We start from the raw sequence: 19,439 nt of genomic DNA on the forward strand, positions 1-19,439 counted from the left end.
CGCGATCCAGGGATCCCCAGGCGGAACTGATGGATGCCTTGGCGGTACCCTGGGACTTCAACCTAATTTACATATTTCCACCATTACCTCTTCTACCTCGAGTAGTGGCCCGCATGAAGCAGGAGCAAGCATCGGCTATTTTGATTGCTCCGTCGTGGCTGCGGAGGATGTGGTTTGCGGATCTGGTGGCGATGTCGTCATCTCCGCTGTGGAAGTTACATTGTCGCAGGGATCTGCTGGTTCAAGGTCCCTTTCTACATCAAAATCTAGATTCTCTGATGCTGACTGCGTGGAGATTGAACGACTAGTCTTAGCCAAGAGAGGATTTTCGGAAAAAAGTGATTGACACTCTTGTTCAGGCCAGGATGCCGGTCACTCAACGCATCTACCACAAGGTGTGGAGGACCTACTTGTCCTGCTGTGAGGATCGAGGATATCCCTGGCATAAGGTCAGGGTATCCAGGATTTTTGCTTTTCTCCAGGACCCTCTCGATAAGGGTCTTGCCGCCAGTTCCCTAAGGGGACAGATCTCGGCTTTATCTGTACTGTTGCATAGGAATCTTGCGGAGCGTCCTGACATTCAGTCCTTTGTTCAGGCTCTGGTTAGGATCAGGCCTGTTTTCAGGAATCCGGTTCCTCCTTGGAGCTTAAACGTGGTTCTTAGGGTCTTGCAGAGGGCTCCGTTTGAGCCTATGCATGCTCTTGACATCAAGGTTCTTTCATGGAAAGTCCTATTATTATTGGCTATTGCATCGGAGTCTCTGAGTTGGCGGTCTTGCAATGTGAGCCTCCCTATTTGGTTTATCATGCCGATAAGGCTGCTCTTCGCACTGGATTGGGATTCCTTCCCAAGGTGGTGTTGAGTCGTAACATTAATCAGGAAATAGTAGTTCCTTCTTTGTGTCCTAACCCCCCTTCTTCGAAGGAGAGGTTACTTCATAATCTAGATGTGGTTCGGGCGTTGAAGTTTTATCTTCAGGTCAAGTAGAAGTTCAGACAGACTTCATCCTTATTTGTTGTGTTTTTGGGGAAGCACTTGGGGACAAAGGGCCTCTGCCACTTCTCTATCTTTTTGGTTGAGGAGTATGATCCGACTGGCATATGAGACAGTGGGACATAAGCCTCCTCAGAGGATTACGGCTCACTCGACTAGAGCTGTGGCCTCTTCTTGGGCATTTAAGAATGATGCTTCTATGGAGCAGATTTGTAAGGCAGCCACTTGGTCTTCCTTACATACTTTTGCGAAAATCTATAAATTTGACGTTTTTGCTTCAGCTGAAGCAGATTTTGGGAGACGGGTTCTGCAGGCTGTGGTGCCTTCAGTATAGGGTCCGCCTCCTTTTACCCTCCCGTTTTTTCATTCAGTGTCCTCTAGAGCTTGGGTATTTGTTCTTACAAGTAATTAATGAAGCAATGGACTCTCCTCCCATTAAGATGGAAAACATAAATTATGCTTACCTGATAATTTCATTTCCATCTGTGGGAGGAGAGTCCACTTCTACCGCCCGTTTCTCCGGTGGGCGGATTTAAATTTATTATTAATCTTCTGGCACCATTTATACTCTGATATTTCTCCTACTGCTCCTTGTTCCCTTGGCAGAATGACTGGGGGATGAGGGGAGTGGGGAGGTATTTAAACCTTTGGCTGGGGTGTTTTTGCCTCCTCCTGGTGGCCAGGTTCTTAATTCCCACAAGTAATGAATGAAGCAGTGGACTCTCCTCCCACAGATGGAAATGTAATTATCAGGTAAGCATCATTTGTTTTCTAAGCCATTGAACTGCCTCTTATCTCTGCAGAGACTTAGATACAAGGTAATCACAGAGTTAAAAAGTGTATTTAATACAACAGTGTTGATTATTCAAAGCTGGGGAATGGGTAATAAAGGGATTATCTATCTTTTTAAAAAAATACAAATTCTGGCGTAGCCTGTCCCTTTTAAAAAATTGCTATTTATTACTGTCTGCTATTACTGTACACCATACACACAGCCCCTCCTGCTATTCTGATACTAACCTGTTCTGTGTTTTTTCCCCTGTCAGGTCTGCCCCAGCTGCCGGTCCCCCTGCTGCCCCTGGAGAAGGTCCCCAAGCTCCCCCTAACCTCACCAGCAATAGGAGGCTGCAGCAAACTCAAGCACAGGTGGATGAGGTAAGGTTTTGGAAGAATGGATCTGCTTGTTATTTATCATTATCAATTCTTTATAAAGCGTCAACATGATTCACAGAGCTATGACATTAGGATAATTACATGAATGTTCAGACACTGTTAGCCGTGAACCCCCTTTACATGGGATGAGCTTTTGTTCTATCAATAGTAGCTATAGCTTAAAGGGACATTTAACACTTTGAGATGGTAATATAAAATGATAATTTTATATTATTTTTGTCCCCCTTTTCCTGTAATTCCATTCTGAAATTGTGAGCTTTTTAGTTCCTGTTAGAAATGGAAGTGCAGAACCCTGTTATATTCCACACAGCCATTGGCTGCACACTCTAGTTTCCTATTTATAACTGTCCCTAATTGGCCACAGCAGAGAAGGTAACCAAAGTTACAACATGGCAGCTCCCATTGTTTTATAGACACTAAAATTTACACTTACAGTATCACTATTTAAACCACTAAGGAAGCGTTAAAAAAATACATCCACATGTTATTCTCAGACTAATCTTTTCTTTGAATGTATCATTCTATATAGCATTTATTTAGTGTTTATTGTCCCTTTTCTTTTACAAGATATGACGAGTCCACGGATTTCATCCTTACTTGTGGGATTTAACCTCCTGCTAGCAGGAAGTGGCAAAGAGCACCACAGTTCTCAAAGTCTTCCTTGAAACTAACTCTCTCCAACGGTTCTACCAAAATGTATGAAAACATTGCTTGATGTTTCTTTACAGTTTTCTTTATTTAGTATGTATCTTAAATTGTTATAAGGTAGATCTGACAATAAATAATTATCATCATATATCTTAATTTTGGAAATTGCTACAGAGTAAAAAGGAAATTTATGCTTACCTGATAAATTTATTTATTTTACGATACGACGAGTCCACGGATTTCATCCTTACTTATGGGATTACGCCTCCTGTTTAGCAGGAAGTGGCAAAGAGCACCACAGCAGAGCTGTATATATAGCTCATTCCTTCCCCTCCCCCTCCAGTCATTCTCTTTGCCTGTGTTAGTGATAGGAAGAGGTAAAGTGAGGTGTTAGTTTAGATTCTTCAATCAAGAAGTTTATTATTATAAAATAGTTCCATTGAGTACTATTTTTCTCAGGGAAAAATCGTCAGTCTAGGAGTGGAGACATCTTATTTCTTCTACAAGATACGACGAGTCCACGGATTTCATCCTTACTTGTGGGTTATTAACCTCCTGCTAACAGGAAGTGGCAAAGAGCACCACAGCAGAGCTGTATATATAGCTTCTCCCTTCCCTCCACCCCCAGTCATTCTCTTTGCCTGTGTTAGTAATAGGAAGAGGTAAAGTGAGGTGTTAGTTTTAGATTCTTCAATCAAGAAGTTTTTTATTTTAAATGGTACCGGCGAGTACTATTTTCCTCAGGGAGATTTGAAATGAAGAAGATTTCTGCCCTGAGGTTGATGATCTTAGCAGATGTAACTAAGATACATGTTGGTTCCCACAGAGCTTCTGAAGGCAGTGCAAGAGAAATCTTCAGTGTGGAGAACGGTGTCATGCTACAAGCAGCATTGAGGTATGTTCAGTCTTTTGTTTTCTGGAGAGACTTGATATATCAGAACAGGCTGACATTATTCCCTAACTGGGGAGGAGTAATCAGTATGCACTGCAAGAAAGAATAGTGTACCTGGTATTCCTTTTATTGTACTTATTTAAAGGGACACTCAAGTTAAAATTAAACTTCATGATTCAGATACAGCATGCAATTTTAAACAACTTTCCAATTTACTTCCATTAACAAAATGTGCACAGTCTTTTTATATTTACACTTTTTGAGTCACCAACTCCTACTGAGCATGTGCAAGAATTCACAGCATATACGTATATGCATTTGTGATTGGCTGATGGCTGTCAAATGATACAGGGGGAGTGGAAATAGACATAACTTTGCAATTTATTTAACAAAAATCTACTTCTCATTTGAAGTTCAGACTAAGTGCGATTGCATTGTCTTTTTATCATGCATTTGTTGATTATGCAAATCTACTGTATTGACTGGTCCTTTAAGAGTGTGCTGTTTTCACTTTAAATTTGCTGTGTGGGCTGATGCTGAGAGATGCGATTCTGACTTAGTTATTTTGAGGCTATATCTGGCTGACAGGGCATTTTATTCTCTGAGATGCGCTTTATAAGAGGGGCACATGGCTGTTTGTATATGGAGACCGACATGTTAGTTCTCTACCCATGCGGGTCATGATACGGCTAAGAGTTACGCCCACGGTGGGCGGGGCCTATTTTTGCACGCTCAGCCGCGCAGTGTATTTTCCGGATCGGAAGCAAAGCCCTGAGGCTCCGGTGGGGCCTAGTTCAGTTTTTGCAATCGTAGGGCCCAGAGTGTCTTGACCGGTTTCTTCAGTGTAATCTGGGGGCAGGTAGGCGCCGCAGGGGCCGGAATGGCTATAAATTTATCAAGCTCATAAAGTATTTATAATTTATATATTACATACCCTAACAAGTGGTGCAATATTGTTAAGCTATTTTGGGCACATTAGGACATTTTCTACTGCTGTAAATGTTTTATTTGTGATAACAGAAAAATTGTTGTGCTTTTATTATTTAAAGCGCAGTACACTTTTACTAAAAATTTTTCCTTTGTATATGTTTTAACTCAAAGTACAATCTTTCAAATAAAGAACGACTATTATTGCTATTGCTAGTCTGTTTAACATGCCTGAACCTGAGGAAACTACTTGTTCTATGTGTTTAGATGCCATTGTGGAACCCCCTCTTGCTTTTTGTCCCTCATGTTCTGAAAGGGCCTTACAATGTAAAGGGTAGATTTTCTTTAAGGAAAGTGTGTCTAAGAATGCTTCTCAGTCTGATGAGAATCAGGGTATGCTGCTACTTTCTTCCCATGCGCCACAACCTCTAACGCCCACCCAAGCGACACCGGGTTCTTCAACTGCATCTACTTCATTTACTCTGCAGGATATGGCTGCAGTTATGTCATCTACCCTTACAGAGGTTTTATCTAAGTTGCCAGTGTTACAGGGCAAACGCAGCAAGACAGAAGCCAATTTGAATACTGTGACTTCTGATGCTTTGTTGGCTATTTCCGATGTACCCTCACAGGGATCTGATTTGGGGGTCAGGGAACTTCTGTCTGAGGGGGAACTTTCTGATTCAGGAAATGTGTTGCCTCAGACAGACTCGGACGTCATGTCCTTTAGATTTAAGCTTGAACACCTCCGTCTGTTGCTTGGGGAGGTTTTAGCGACTCTGGATGACTGTGACTCTATTATGGTACCACCAGAGAAATTGTGTAAGATGGACAAATACTTAGAGGTGCCTACTTACTCTGATGTTTTTCCAGTTCCTAAGAGAATCTCGGACATTATTACACGGGAATGGGAAAGACCGGGTATCCCGTTCTCACCTTCTCGTAATTTTAAGAAAATGTATCCCATATCTGCCACTGTTCAGAACTCTTGGCAAACAGTCCCTAAGGTCGAGGGAGCTATATCTACCCTGGCTAAGCGTTCAACTATTCCTATTGAGGACAGTTGTGGTTTCAAAGACCCTATGGATAAGAAATTGGAGGGTCTTCTAAAGAAGTTATTTATTCATCAGGGTTTCCTTTTACAACCGACAGCCTGCATTGTACCAGTTACCACTGCGGCGGCTTTCTGGTTTGACACCTTAGAAGAGTCTCTTAAGACTGAGACTCCTTTAGAGGAAACTTTAGATAGAATTAAGGCTCTTAAGCTGGCTAATTCTTTTATTACGGACGCCGCCTTTCCGATTGCCAAGTTGGCGGCTAAGAATGCCGGATATGCCATTTTAGCGCGTAGAGCGTTGTGGTTAAAGTCTTAGTCTGCTGATGTGTCATCCAAGTCAAAGCTTTTAGCTATTCCTTTCAAAGGGAAGACCCTATTCGGGCCTGACTTGAAAGAAATCATTTCTGACATTACGGGAGGTAAGGGTCATCTCCTACCTCAGGATAGAGCAGCTAAACTGAGGGGTAAACAAAATAATTTTCGTTCCTTTCGGAACTTCAAAGGAGTCCCTGCTTCTTCTTCCGCTAAACAGGAAGGGAATTTTGCTCAAGCCAAGTCCATCTGGAGACCCAACCAGGCTTGGAACAAAGGTAAACAACCCAAAAAGCCCACGGCTGCTCCCAAGACAGCATGAAGGGGCGGCCCGCGATACGGGACCGGATCTAGTAGGGGGCAGACTTTCTCTCTTTGCCCAGGCTTGGGTAAGAGATGTTCAGGACTCCTGGACACTGGACATCGTGTCCCAAGGGTATCAACTGGAATTCAAAAATTCTCTCCCAAGGGGGGAGGTTTCTTCTTTCATGATTGTCTGTAGACCAGATAAAAAGAGAGGCGTTCTTACGTTGTGTAAAAGACCTCCCTACTATGTGAGTAATTCATCCCGTTCCAATACTGGAATAGGGGCAGGGGTTTTACTCAAATCTTTTCGTGGTTCCCAAAAAAGAGGGAACGTTCAGACCCATTTTAGATCTCAAGAGTCTAAACAAATTTCTCAGAGTCCCACCTTCAAGATGGAGACTATTCGAACAATTCTACCATTGATCCAGGAGGGTCAATATATGACTACCGTGGACTTGAAGGATGCATACCTTCATATTCCTATCCACAAGGATCATCATCAGTTCCTAAGGTTTGCCTTCCTGGACAAACATTTTCAGTTTGTGGCTCTTCCCTTCGGGTTGGCCACAGCACCCAGGATCTTCACGAAGGTTCTAGGGTCCCTTCTGGCGGTTCTCAGGCCGCGGGGTATTGCAGTGGCGCCTTATCTAGACGATATTCTAATCCAGGCGTCGTCTTACCATCTGACAAAGTCTCATACAGACATGGTTCTGTCCTTTCTGAGGACTCACGGGTGGAAGGTGAATCTAGAAAAGAGTTCATTAATTCCACAGACCAGGGTTCCCTTCCTGGTAACTCTAATAGATTCCATATCCATGAAAATTTTCTTGACAGAGGTCAGAAAATGTAAGATTCTGAATACATGCCGAGCCCTTCAGTCCAATCCTCGGCCATCAGTAGCTCAGTGCATGGAGGTAATTGGATTGATGGTGGCGGCGATAGACATCATTCCGTTTGCTCATTTTCATCTCAGACCACTACAACTGAACATGCTCAGGCAGTGGAATGGAGTTTATGCAAATCTGTCTCCTCAGATAGATCTGGATCAGGAGACAAGAGACTCTCTTCTTTGGTGGTTGTCGCCGGATCATCTGTCCCAAGGGACTTGCTTCCGCAGACCCTCATGGGTGAAAGTGACAACGGACGCCAGCCTACTAGGTTGGGGTGCAGTCTGGAATTCCCTGAAGGCTCAGGGTGTGTGGACTCAGAGTCTCTACTTCCAATCAATATTCTGGAATTGAGAGCAATATTCAATGCGCTTCAGGCTTGGCCTCAGTTGGCTTCGGCCAAATTCATCCGTTTTCAGTCGGACAACATCACGACTGTGGCTTACATCAATCATCAGGGAGGAACAAGAAGTTCCTTAGCGATGACAGAAGTATCCAAGATAATTCGGTGGGCGGAGGCTCACTCTTGTTATCTGTCAGCAATCTACATCCCAGGAATGGGCAACTGGAAGCGGACTTTTTAAGCAGACAGACGTTTCATCCGGGGGAGTGGGAACTCCATCCGGAGGTCTTTGCCACCCTGATTCTCAGATGGGGCAGACCGGAATTGGATCTGATGGCGTCTCGTCAGAATGCCAAGCTCCCAATATACGGATCCAGGTCAAGGGATTCTCAGGCCGAACTGATAGATGCCTTGGCAGTGCCTAGGTCGTTCAACCTAGCTTATGTGTTTCCACCGTTTGCTCTCCTTACCCGGGTGATTGCTCGGATCAAACAGGAGAGGGCTTCAGTAATTCTAATCGCGCCTGCGTGGCCTCGCAGGACTTGGTATGTCGATCTAGTGGACATGTCCTCTCTGCTGCCGTGGAAGCTTCCATTGAGGCAGGACCTTCTCATTCAGGGACCCTTCCAACACCCGAATCTAGTTTCTCTGCAACCGAATGCTTGGAGATTGAACGCTTGATTTTATCTAAGCGGGGGTTCTCTGATTCGGTCATTGATACTTTGATTCAGGCACGTAAGCCTGTTACTAGAAAGATCTACCATAAGATATAAATATCTTTATTGGTGGGAATCCAAGGGCTACTCAAGGAGTAGAGTTAGGATTCCCAGGATTCTGTCTTTTCTCCAAGAAGGATTGGAGAAAGGGTTATCAGCAAGCTCCTTAAAGGGACAAATCTCTGCTTTGTCAATTTTACTACACAAACGTTTGGCAGATGTTCCAGACGTTCAGTCTTTTTGTCAGGCTCTAACCAGAATCAAGCCTGTGTTTAGACCAATTGCTCCACCCTGGAGTTTGAATTTAGTTCTTAATGTTCTTCAAGGGGTTCCGTTTGAACCCATGCATTCCATAGATATTAAGTTGTTATCTTGGAAGGTGTTATTTTTGGTTGCTATTTCTTCTGCTCGTAGAGTTTCTGAGCTTTCAGCGTTACAATGTGACTCTTCCATTCTGCTAAGGTGGTTTTACGTACCAAACCTGGTTTCCTTCCTAAGGTTGTTTCTAATAAGAATATTAATCAGGAAATTGTTGTTCCTTCATTATGTCCTAATCCTTCTTCTAAGAAGGAACGTTTGTTGCATAACTTGGACGTGGTCCGTGCCTTGAAGTTTTACTTACAGGCGACTAAAGAATTTCGTCAATCATCTTCATTATTTGTTGTTTTCTCGGGAAAGAGTAGGGGCCAGAAAGCTACGGCTACCTCTCTTTCTTTTTGGCTGAAGAGTATCATCCGTCTGGCATATGAGACTGCTGGACAGCAGCCTCCTGAAAGAATTACAGCTCATTCTACTAGGGCTGTGGCTTCCTCATGGGCATTTAAAAAACGATGCTTCTGTTGAACAGATTTGCAAGGCTGTAACTTGGTTGTCTCTTCACACTTTTTTTCCAAATTTTATACTTTTGCTTCTTCTGAGGCTATTTTTGGGAGAAAGGTTTGTCAAGCAGTGGTGCCTTCCGTTTAGGTTCCTGTCTTGTCCCTCCCTTTCATCCGTGTCCTATAGCTTTGGTATTGTATCCCATAAGTAAGGATGAAATCCGTGGACTCGTCGTATCTTGTAAAAGAAAAGGAAATTTATTCTTACCCGATAAATGTATTTCTTTTACGATAAGACGAGTCCACGGCCCACCCTGTTTTTTTCTAAGACAGGCTTTTATATTTGTTAAACTTCAGTCACCTCTGCACCTTGGCTTTTCCTTTCTCTTCCTAACTTCGGTCGAATGACTGGAGGTGGGAGGGAAGGGAGGAGCTATATATACAGCTCTGCTGTGGTGCTCTTTGCCACTTCCTGCTAAACAGGAGGCGTAATCTCATATGTAAGTATGAAATCCGTGGACTGGTCGTATCGTAAAATAAATAAATTTATCAGATAAGCATAAATTTCCTTTTTACTCTGTAGCAATTTCCAAAATTAAGATATATGATGATAATTATTTATTGTCAGATCTACCGTATAACAATTTAAGATACATACTTTAAGATACATACTAAATAAAGAAAACTGTAAAGAAACATCAAGCAATGTTTTCATACATTTTGGTAGAGAGTTAGTTTCAAGGAAGACTTTGAGAACTATAGTAGACTGAGATAGGAAAGTGTAATTAAGGATAAAATGTATAATTTCTTCTGTTATGTGTGATCAGTCCACGGGTCATCATTACTTCTGGGATATAACTCCTCCCCAACAGGAAATGCAAGAGGATTCACCCAGCAGAGCTGCATATAGCTCCTCCCCTCTACGTCACTCCCAGTCATTCTCTTGCACCCAACGACTAGATAGGATGTGTAAGAGGACTATGGTGATTATTCTTAGTTTTTATGACTTCAATCAAAAGTTTGTTATTTTACAATGACACCGGAGTGTGTTATTACCTCTCTGGCAGAGTTTGAAGAAGAATCTACCAGAGTTTTACTATGATTTTAGCCGGAGTAGTTAAGATCATATTGCTGTTCTCGGCCATCTGAGGAGAGGTAAAAACTTCAGATCAGGGGACAGCGGGCAGATGAATCTGCATAGAGGTATGTAGCAGTTTTTATTTTCTGACAATGGAATTGATGAGAAAATCCTGCCATACCGATATAATGTCATGTATGTATACTTTGCACTTCAGTATTCTGGGAATGGTACTTCACTGGAATTACTCTGTAAAAAGTACATAAGAATTTTTTTATATGTATTGATTATGTTAAACGTTTTTGCTGGAATGTAGAATCGTTTACATTTAGTGAGGTACTGAGTGAATAAATGTTTGGGCTATTTTTCCACTTGGCAGTTGCTTATTCTAATTATGACAGTTTCGTTTCTCCCTCACTGCTGTGTGTGAGGGGGAGGGGCCGTTTTTGGCGCTCTTTGCTACGCATCAAAATTTCCAGTCAGTTGCTCATTGTATTTCCTGCATGATCCGGTTCATCTCTACAGAACTCAGGGGTCTTCAAAACTTCTTTTGAGGGAGGTAGATTCTCTCAGCAGAGCTGTGAGAATTATATATTGACTGTGATAAAAAACGTTACTCTGTAATTTAATTAATTTTGCTTTGCTAATGGGAAACCTTTGCTAAAGTTGTGTTGTTTACAAGGATTGATGCTATAACTGTTTTTCAGTTTATTATTTCAACTGTCATTAATCGTTTAGTGTTTCTTTGAGGCACAGTACGTTTTTATTAAATAAAATTGTAGCCAAGTTGCAAGTTTATTTGCTAGTGTGTTGAACATGTCTGATTCAGAGGAAGATACCTGTGTCATTTGTTCCAATGCCAAGGTGGAGCCCAATAGAAATTTATGTACTAACTGTATTGATTCTACTTTAAATAAAAGCCAATCTGTACAAATTGAACAAATTTCACCTAACAGCGAGGGGAGAGTTATGCCGACTAACTCGCCTCACGTGTCAGTACCTGCATCTCCCGCTCGGGAGGTGCGTGATATTGTGGCGCCCAGTACATCTGGGCGGCCATTACAGATAACATTACAAGATATGGCTACTGTTATGACTGAAGTTTTGGCTAAATTACCAGAACTAAGAGGCAAGCGTGATCACTCTGGGGTGAGAACAGAGTGCACTGATAATACTAGGGCCATGTCTGATACTGCGTCACAGCTTGCAGAGCATGAGGACGGAGAGCTTCATTCTGTGGGTGACGGTTCTGATCCAAACAGATTGGATTCAGATATTTCAAATTTTAAATTTAAATTGGAGAACCTCCGTGTATTACTAGGGGAGGTTTTAGCGGCTCTGAATGATTGTAACACAGTTGCAATACCAGAGAAAATGTGTAGGTTGGATAAATATTTTGCGGTACCGGCGAGTACTGATGTTTTTCCTATACCTAAGAGACTTACTGAAATTGTTACTAAGGAGTGGGATAGACCCGGTGTGCCGTTCTCACCCCCTCCAATATTTAGAAAAATGTTTCCAATAGACGCCACCACACGGGACTTATGGCAAACGGTCCCTAAGGTGGAGGGAGCAGTTTCTACCTTAGCTAAGCGTACCACTATCCCGGTTGAGGATAGCTGTGCTTTTTCAGATCCAATGGATAAAAAACTAGAGGGTTACCTTAAGAAAATGTTTGTTCAACAAGGTTTTATATTGCAACCCCTTGCATGCATCGCGCCGGTCACGGCTGCTGCAGCATTCTGGATTGAATCTCTGGAAGAGAACATTAGTTCAGCTACGCTGGACGAGATTACGGACAGGTTTAGAGTCCTTAAACTAGCTAATTCTTTCATTTCGGAAGCCGTAGTACATTTAACCAAACTTACGGCTAAGAATTCAGGATTCGCCATTCAGGCACGCAGAGCACTGTGGCTAAAATCCTGGTCAGCTGATGTTACTTCTAAATCTAAATTGCTTAATATACCTTTCAAGGGACAGACCTTATTCGGGCCCGGGTTGAAGGAGATTATCGCTGACATTACAGGAGGTAAAGGCCATGCCCTGCCTCAGGACAAAGCCAAAGCTAAGACTAGACAGTCTAATTTTCGTTCCTTTCGTAATTTCAAAGCAGGAGCAGCATCAACTTCCTCTGCACCAAAACAGGAAGGAGCTGTTGCTCGTTACAGACAAGGCTGGAGACCTAATCAGTCCTGGAACAAGGGCAAGCAGGCCAGGAAACCTGCTGCTGCCCCTAAGACAGCATGAATCGAGGGCCCCCGATCCGGGACCGGATCTGGTGGGGGGCAGACTTTCTCTCTTCGCCCAGGCTTGGGCAAGAGATGTTCAGGATCCCTGGGCGCTAGAGATCATATCTCAGGGATACCTTCTGGACTTCAAATTCTCTCCCCCAAGAGGGAGATTTCATCTGTGAAGGTTGTCAACAAACCAAATAAAGAAAGAGGCGTTTCTACGCTGCGTACAAGATCTTTTATTAATGGGAGTGATCCATCCGGTTCCGCGGGCGGAACAAGGACAAGGGTTTTACTCAAATCTGTTTGTAGTTCCCAAAAAAGAGGGAACTTTCAGGCCAATCTTGGATTTAAAGATCCTAAACAAATTCCTAAGAGTTCCATCGTTCAAAATGGAAACTATTCGGACAATTTTACCCATGATCCAAAAAGGTCAGTACATGACCACAGTGGATTTAAAGGATGCTTACCTTCACATACCGATTCACAAGGATCATTACCGGTATCTAAGGTTTGCCTTTCTAGACAGGCATTACCAATTTGTAGCTCTTCCATTCGGATTGGCTACGGCTCCAAGAATCTTCACAAAGGTTCTGGGTACTCTTCTAGCGGTCCTAAGACCGCGAGGAATTTCGGTAGCTCCATACCTGGACGACATTCTGATACAAGCTCCAAGCTTTCAAACTGCCAAGTCTCATACAGAGTTAGTACTGGCATTTCTAAGGTCGCATGGATGGAAGGTGAACGAAAAGAAGAGTTCTCTCTTTCCACTCACAAGAGTTCCCTTCTTGGGGACTCTGATAGATTCTGTAGAAATGAAGATTTACCTGACAGAAGACAGGTTAACAAAGCTTCAAAATGTATGCCGTGTCCTTCATTCCATTCAACACCCGTCAGTAGCTCAATGCATGGAGGTGATCGGCTTAATGGTAGCGGCAATGGACATAGTACCTTTTGCTCGCCTACATCTCAGACCTCTGCAATTGTGCATGCTAAGACAGTGGAATGGGGATTACTCAGATTTGTCCCCTACTCTGAATCTGGATCAAGAGACCAGAAATTCTCTTCTATGGTGGCTTTATCGGCCACATCTATCCAGGGGGATGCCATTCAGCAGGCCAGACTGGACAATTGTAACAACAGACGCCAGCCTACTAGGTTGGGGCGCTGTCTGGAATTCTCTGAAGGCTCAGGGTTTATGGAATCAGGAGGAGAGCCTCCTTCCAATAAACATTCTGGAATTGAGAGCAGTTCTCAATGCCCTTCTGGCTTGGCCCCAGTTAACAACTCGGGGGTTCATCAGGTTTCAGTCGGACAACATCACGACTGTAGCTTACATCAACCATCAGGGAGGGACAAGGAGCTCCCTAGCAATGATGGAAGTATCAAAGATAATTCGCTGGGCAGAGTCTCACTCTTGCCACCTGTCAGCAATCCACATCCCGGGAGTGGAGAACTGGGAGGCGGATTTCTTGAGTCGTCAGACTTTTCATCCGGGGGAGTGGGAACTTCATCCGGAGGTCTTTGCCCAAATACTTCGACGTTGGGGCAAACCAGAGATAGATCTCATGGCGTCTCGTCAGAACGCCAAACTTCCTCGCTACGGGTCCAGATCCAGGGATCCGGGAGCGGTTCTGATAGATGCTTTGACAGCACCTTGGACCTTCGGGATGGCTTATGTGTTTCCACCCTTCCCGATGCTTCCTCGATTGATTGCCAGAATCAAACAGGAGAGAGCATCAGTGATTCTAATAGCGCCTGCATGGCCACGCAGGACTTGGTATGCAGATCTAGTGGACATATCATCCTGTCCACCTTGGTCTCTACCTCTAAAACAGGACCTTCTGATTCAGGGTCCATTCAAACATCAAAATCTAACTTCTCTGAAGCTGACTGCTTGGAAATTGAACGTTTGATTTTATCAAAACGTGGTTTTTCTGAGTCGGTTATTGATACCCTGATACAGGCTAGGAAGCCTGTTACCAGAAGGATTTACCATAAGATATGGCGTAAATACCTATCCTGGTGCGAATCCAAAGGTTACTCTTGGAGTAAGGTTAGGATTCCTAGGATATTGTCCTTTCTACAAGAAGGTTTAGAAAAGGGTTTATCGGCTAGTTCATTAAAGGGACAGATCTCAGCTCTGTCCATTTTGTTGCACAAGCGTCTGTCAGAAATTCCAGACGTCCAGGCTTTTTGTCAAGCTTTAGCTAGGATCAAGCCTGTGTTTAAAACTGTTGCTCCGCCATGGAGTTTAAAACCTGGTTCTTAACGTTTTACAAGGAGTTCCGTTTGAACCCCTTCATTCCATTGATATAAAGTTGTTATCTTGGAAAGTTCTATTTTTAACGGCTATTTCTTCGGCTCGGAGAGTCTCTGAGTTATCAGCCCTACATTGTGATTCTCCTTATTTGATTTTTCATTCAGATAAGGTAGTTCTGCGTACAAAACCTGGGTTCTTACCTAAGGTAGTCACTAACAGGAACATCAATCAGGAGATCGTTGTTCCTTCTTTGTGCCCGAATCCTTCTTCAAAGAAGGAACGTCTTCTGCACAATCTGGATGTAGTTCGTGCCCTCAAGTTCTATTTGCAGGCAACTAAGGAATTTCGACAAACGTCTTCCCTGTTTGTCGTGTACTCTGGTCAGAGGAGAGGTCAAAAGGCTTCGGCTACCTCTCTTTCCTTCTGGCTTCGTAGCATAATTCGTTTAGCCTATGAGACTGCTGGACAGCAGCCTCCTGAAAGAATTACAGCTCATTCTACTAGAGCTGTGGCTTCCACTTGGGCCTTTAAGAATGAGGCCTCTGTTGAACAGATTTGCAAGGCTGCAACTTGGTCTTCGCTCCATACTTTTTCAAAATTTTACAAATTTGACACTTTTGCTTCTTCGGAGGCAATTTTTGGGAGAAAGGTTCTTCAGGCAGTGGTTCCTTCTGTATAATGAGCCTGCCTAGCCCTCCCGTCATCCGTGTACTTTTGCTTTGGTATTGGTATCCCAGAAGTAATGATGACCCGTGGACTGATCACACATAACAGAAGAAAACATAATTTATGCTTACCTGATAAATTCCTTTCTTCTGTTGTGTGATCAGTCCACGGCCCGCCCTGTTTTTTAAGGCAGGTAAATATTTTTTAAATTATACTACAGTCACCACTTCACCCTTGGTTTCTCCTTTCTCGTTGGTCCTTGGTCGAATGACTGGGAGTGACGTAGAGGGGAGGAGCTATATGCAGCTCTGCTGGGTGAATCCTCTTGCATTTCCTGTTGGGGAGGAGTTATATCCCAGAAGTAATGATGACCCGTGGACTGATCACACAACAGAAGAAAGGAATTTATCAGGTAAGCATAAATTATGTTTTTTAAAGACTATAGTTGATATCTATGGTATTTAATATTAAAGTGAAATTAAACTAAAATAATATTAATTTCTCCAACATAGGTGTGTCCGGTCCACGGCGTCATCCTTACTTGTGGGATATTCTCTTCCCCAACAGGAAATGGCAAAGAGCCCAGCAAAGCTGGTCACATGATCCCTCCTAGGCTCCGCCTTCCCCAGTCATTCTCTTTGCCGTTGCACAGGCAACATCTCCACGGAGATGGCTTAGAGTTTTTTGGTGTTTAAATGTAGTTTTATTCTTCAATCAAGAGTTTGTTATTTTAAAATAGTGCTGGTATGTACTATTTACTCTGAAACAGAAAAGAGATGAAGATTTCTGTTTGTAAGAGGAAGATGATTTTAGCAACCGTTACTAAAATCGATGGCTGTTTCCACACAGGACTGTTGAGATGAAGTAACTTCAGTTGGGGGAAACAGTGGGCAGACTTTGCTGCTTGAGGTATGACACATTTCTAACAAGACTTGGTAATGCTGGAAGCTGTCATTTTCCCTATGGGATCCGGTAAGCCATTTTCTTAGTTTAAATATAAGAATAAAGGGCTTCACAAGGGCTTTAAAGACTGGTAGACATTTTTCTGGGCTAAAACGATTACTTTATAAGCATATTTAATGGATTATAACTTTGAAGAGTTATTTTAATCTTGGGAATTGTATTAAAAAAACGGCAGGCACTGTATTGGACACCTTTTTCACTGGGGGCCTTTTCTAGTCATAGGCAGAGCCTCATTTCCGCGCCACTAATGCGCAGTTGTTTTTGGAAAGCAAGGCATGCAGATGCATGTGTGAGGAGCTCAGATCCACTGAAAAAGCTCATTGAAGGCGTCATTTGGTATCGTATTCCCCTCTGGGCTTGGTTGGGTCTCAGCAAAGCAGATACCAGGGACTGTATAGGGGTTAAATGTAAAAACGGCTCCGGTTCCGTTATTTTAAGAGTTAAAGCTTTCAAATTTGGTGTGCAATACTTTTAAGGCTTTAAGACACTGTGGTGAAATTTTGGTGAATTTTGAACAATTCCTTCATACTTTTTCACATATTCAGTAATAAAGTGTGTTCAGTTTAAAATTTAAAGTGACAGTAACGGTTTTATTTTAAAACGTTTTTTGTGCTTTGTTATCAAGTTTATGCCTATTAACATGTCTGAACCATTAGATAGACGATGTTCTGTATGTTCCGAAGCCAAGGTTCCTCTCCATTTAAATATATGTGATGAATGTGATAAACAAAGTAGGGACAATGATGCCACTGATAATAATGTTGCCCAAAATGATTCCTTAAGTGAGGGGAGTAAGCATGGTACTGCATCATCTCCTATGTCTACCCAAGTCTTGCCCACTCAGGAGGTCCCTAGTTCATCTAGTGCGCCAATTCTCCTTACTATGCAACAATTAACGGCTGTAATGGATAATTCTATTAAAAACATTTTAGCCAAAATGCCCACTTATCAGCGAAAGCGCGACTGCTCTGTTTTAGATACTGAAGAGCATGAGGACGCTGATGATAATGGTTCTGACATGCCCTTACACCAGTCTGAAGGGGCCAGGGAGGTTTTGTCTGAGGGAGAAATTTCAGATTCAGGAAATATTTCTCAACAAGCTGAACCTGACGTTATTACATTCAAATTTAAATTGGAACATCTCCGCGCTCTGCTTAAGGAGGTGTTATCTACTCTGGATGATTGTGACAATTTGGTCATTCCAGAGAAATTATGTAAGATGGACAAGTTCCTAGAGGTCCCGGTGCCCCCCGAAGCTTTTCCTATACCCAAGCGGGTAGCGGACATTGTAAATAAAGAATGGGAAAGGCCCGGCATACCTTTTGTCCCTCCCCCTATATTTAAGAAATTATTTCCTATGGTCGACCCCAGGAAGGACTTATGGCAGACAGTCCCCAAGGTCGAGGGGGCGGTTTCTACTCTAAACAAACGCACTACTATCCCTATAGAAGATAGTTGTGCTTTCAAAGATCCTATGGATAAAAAATTAGAGGGTTTGCTTAAAAAGATGTTTGTTCAGCAAGGTTACCTTCTACAACCAATTTCATGCATTGTTCCTGTCACTACAGCAGCGTGTTTCTGGTTCGAAGAACTAGAAAAGTCGCTCAATAAAGAATCTTCTTATGAGGAGGTTATGGACAGAGTTCAAGCACTTAAATTGGCTAACTCTTTTACCTTAGACGCCACTTTGCAATTAGCTAGATTAGCGGCGAAAAATTCAGGTTTTGCTATTGTGGCGCGCAGAGCGCTTTGGCTAAAGTCTTGGTCAGCGGATGTGTCCTCCAAGAACAAATTGCTTAACATCCCTTTCAAGGGGAAAACGCTGTTTGGCCCTGACTTGAAAGAGATTATTTCAGACATCACTGGGGGAAAGGGCCACGCCCTTCCTCAGGATAGGTCTTTTAAGGCTAAAAATAAACCAAATTTTCGTCCCTTTCGCAGAAACGGACCAGCCTCAAATTCTACATCCTCTAAGCAAGAGGGTAATACTTCTCAAACCAAGCCAGCCTGGAGACCGATGCAAGGCTGGAACAAAGGTAAGCAGGCCAAGAAGCCTGCTACCGCTACTAAGACAGCATGAGATGTTGGCCCCCGATCCGGGACCGGATCTGGTGGGGGGCAGACTCTCTCTCTTCGCTCAGGCTTGGGCAAGAGATGTTCAGGATCCTTGGGCGCTAGAAATAGTTTCTCAAGGTTATCTCCTGGAATTCAAGGAACTACCCCCAAGGGGAAGGTTCCACAGGTCTCAATTGTCTTCAGACCAAATAAAAAAACAGGCATTCTTACATTGTGTAGAAGACCTGTTAAAAATGGGAGTGATTCATCCTGTTCCATTAGGAGAACAAGGGATGGGGTTTTACTCCAATCTGTTCATAGTTCCCAAAAAAGAGGGAACATTCAGACCAATTTTGGATCTCAAGATCCTAAACAAATTTCTCAGGGTTCCATCGTTCAAAATGGAAACCATTCGGACAATTCTTCCTACCATCCAGGAAGGTCAATTCATGACCACGGTGGATTTAAAGGATGCGTATCTACATATTCCTATCCACAAGGAACATCATCGGTTCCTAAGGTTCGCCTTTCTGGACAAGCATTACCAGTTTGTGGCACTTCCATTCGGATTAGCCACTGCTCCAAGGATTTTCACAAAGGTACTAGGGTCCCTTCTAGCGGTGCTAAGACCAAGGGGCATTGCAGTAGTACCTTACTTGGACGACATACTGATTCAAGCGTCGTCTCTGTCACAAGCAAAGGCTCATACGGACATTGTCCTAGCCTTTCTCAGATCTCACGGGTGGAAAGTGAACGTAGAAAAAAGTTCTCTATCCCCGTCAACAAGAGTTCCCTTCTTGGGAACAATATTAGACTCCTTAGAAATGAAGATTTTTCTGACAGAGGCCAGAAAATCAAAACTTCTAAGCTCTTGTCAAGTACTTCATTCTGTTTTTCTTCCTTCCATAGCGCAGTGCATGGAACTAATAGGTTTGATGGTTGCGGCAATGGACATAGTTCCTTTTGCGCGAATTCATCTAAGACCATTACAACTGTGCATGCTCAGACAGTGGAATGGGGATTATACAGACCTGTCTCCGACGATCCAAGTAGATCAGAGGACCAGAGATTCACTCCGTTGGTGGCTGACCCTGGACAACCTGTCACAAG

General features: G+C 43.1%; 1 protein-coding gene across 1 annotated transcript in view; it reads left to right on the forward strand.

The window, feature by feature from the left end:
* The window catches only part of VAMP2 (vesicle associated membrane protein 2), a 90,952-nt gene that overhangs the window by 62,029 nt on the left and 9,484 nt on the right, over positions 1–19,439 (forward strand). Inside the window, exon 2 of the mRNA XM_053718279.1 lies at positions 2,041–2,149. Within this exon, the coding sequence (XP_053574254.1) occupies positions 2,041–2,149 (109 nt within the window). The remainder of the gene's footprint in view (positions 1–2,040; positions 2,150–19,439) is intronic.

This window comes from Bombina bombina, chromosome 6 (assembly GCF_027579735.1).
Source record: "Bombina bombina isolate aBomBom1 chromosome 6, aBomBom1.pri, whole genome shotgun sequence".
Taxonomy (NCBI): domain Eukaryota; kingdom Metazoa; phylum Chordata; class Amphibia; order Anura; family Bombinatoridae; genus Bombina; species Bombina bombina.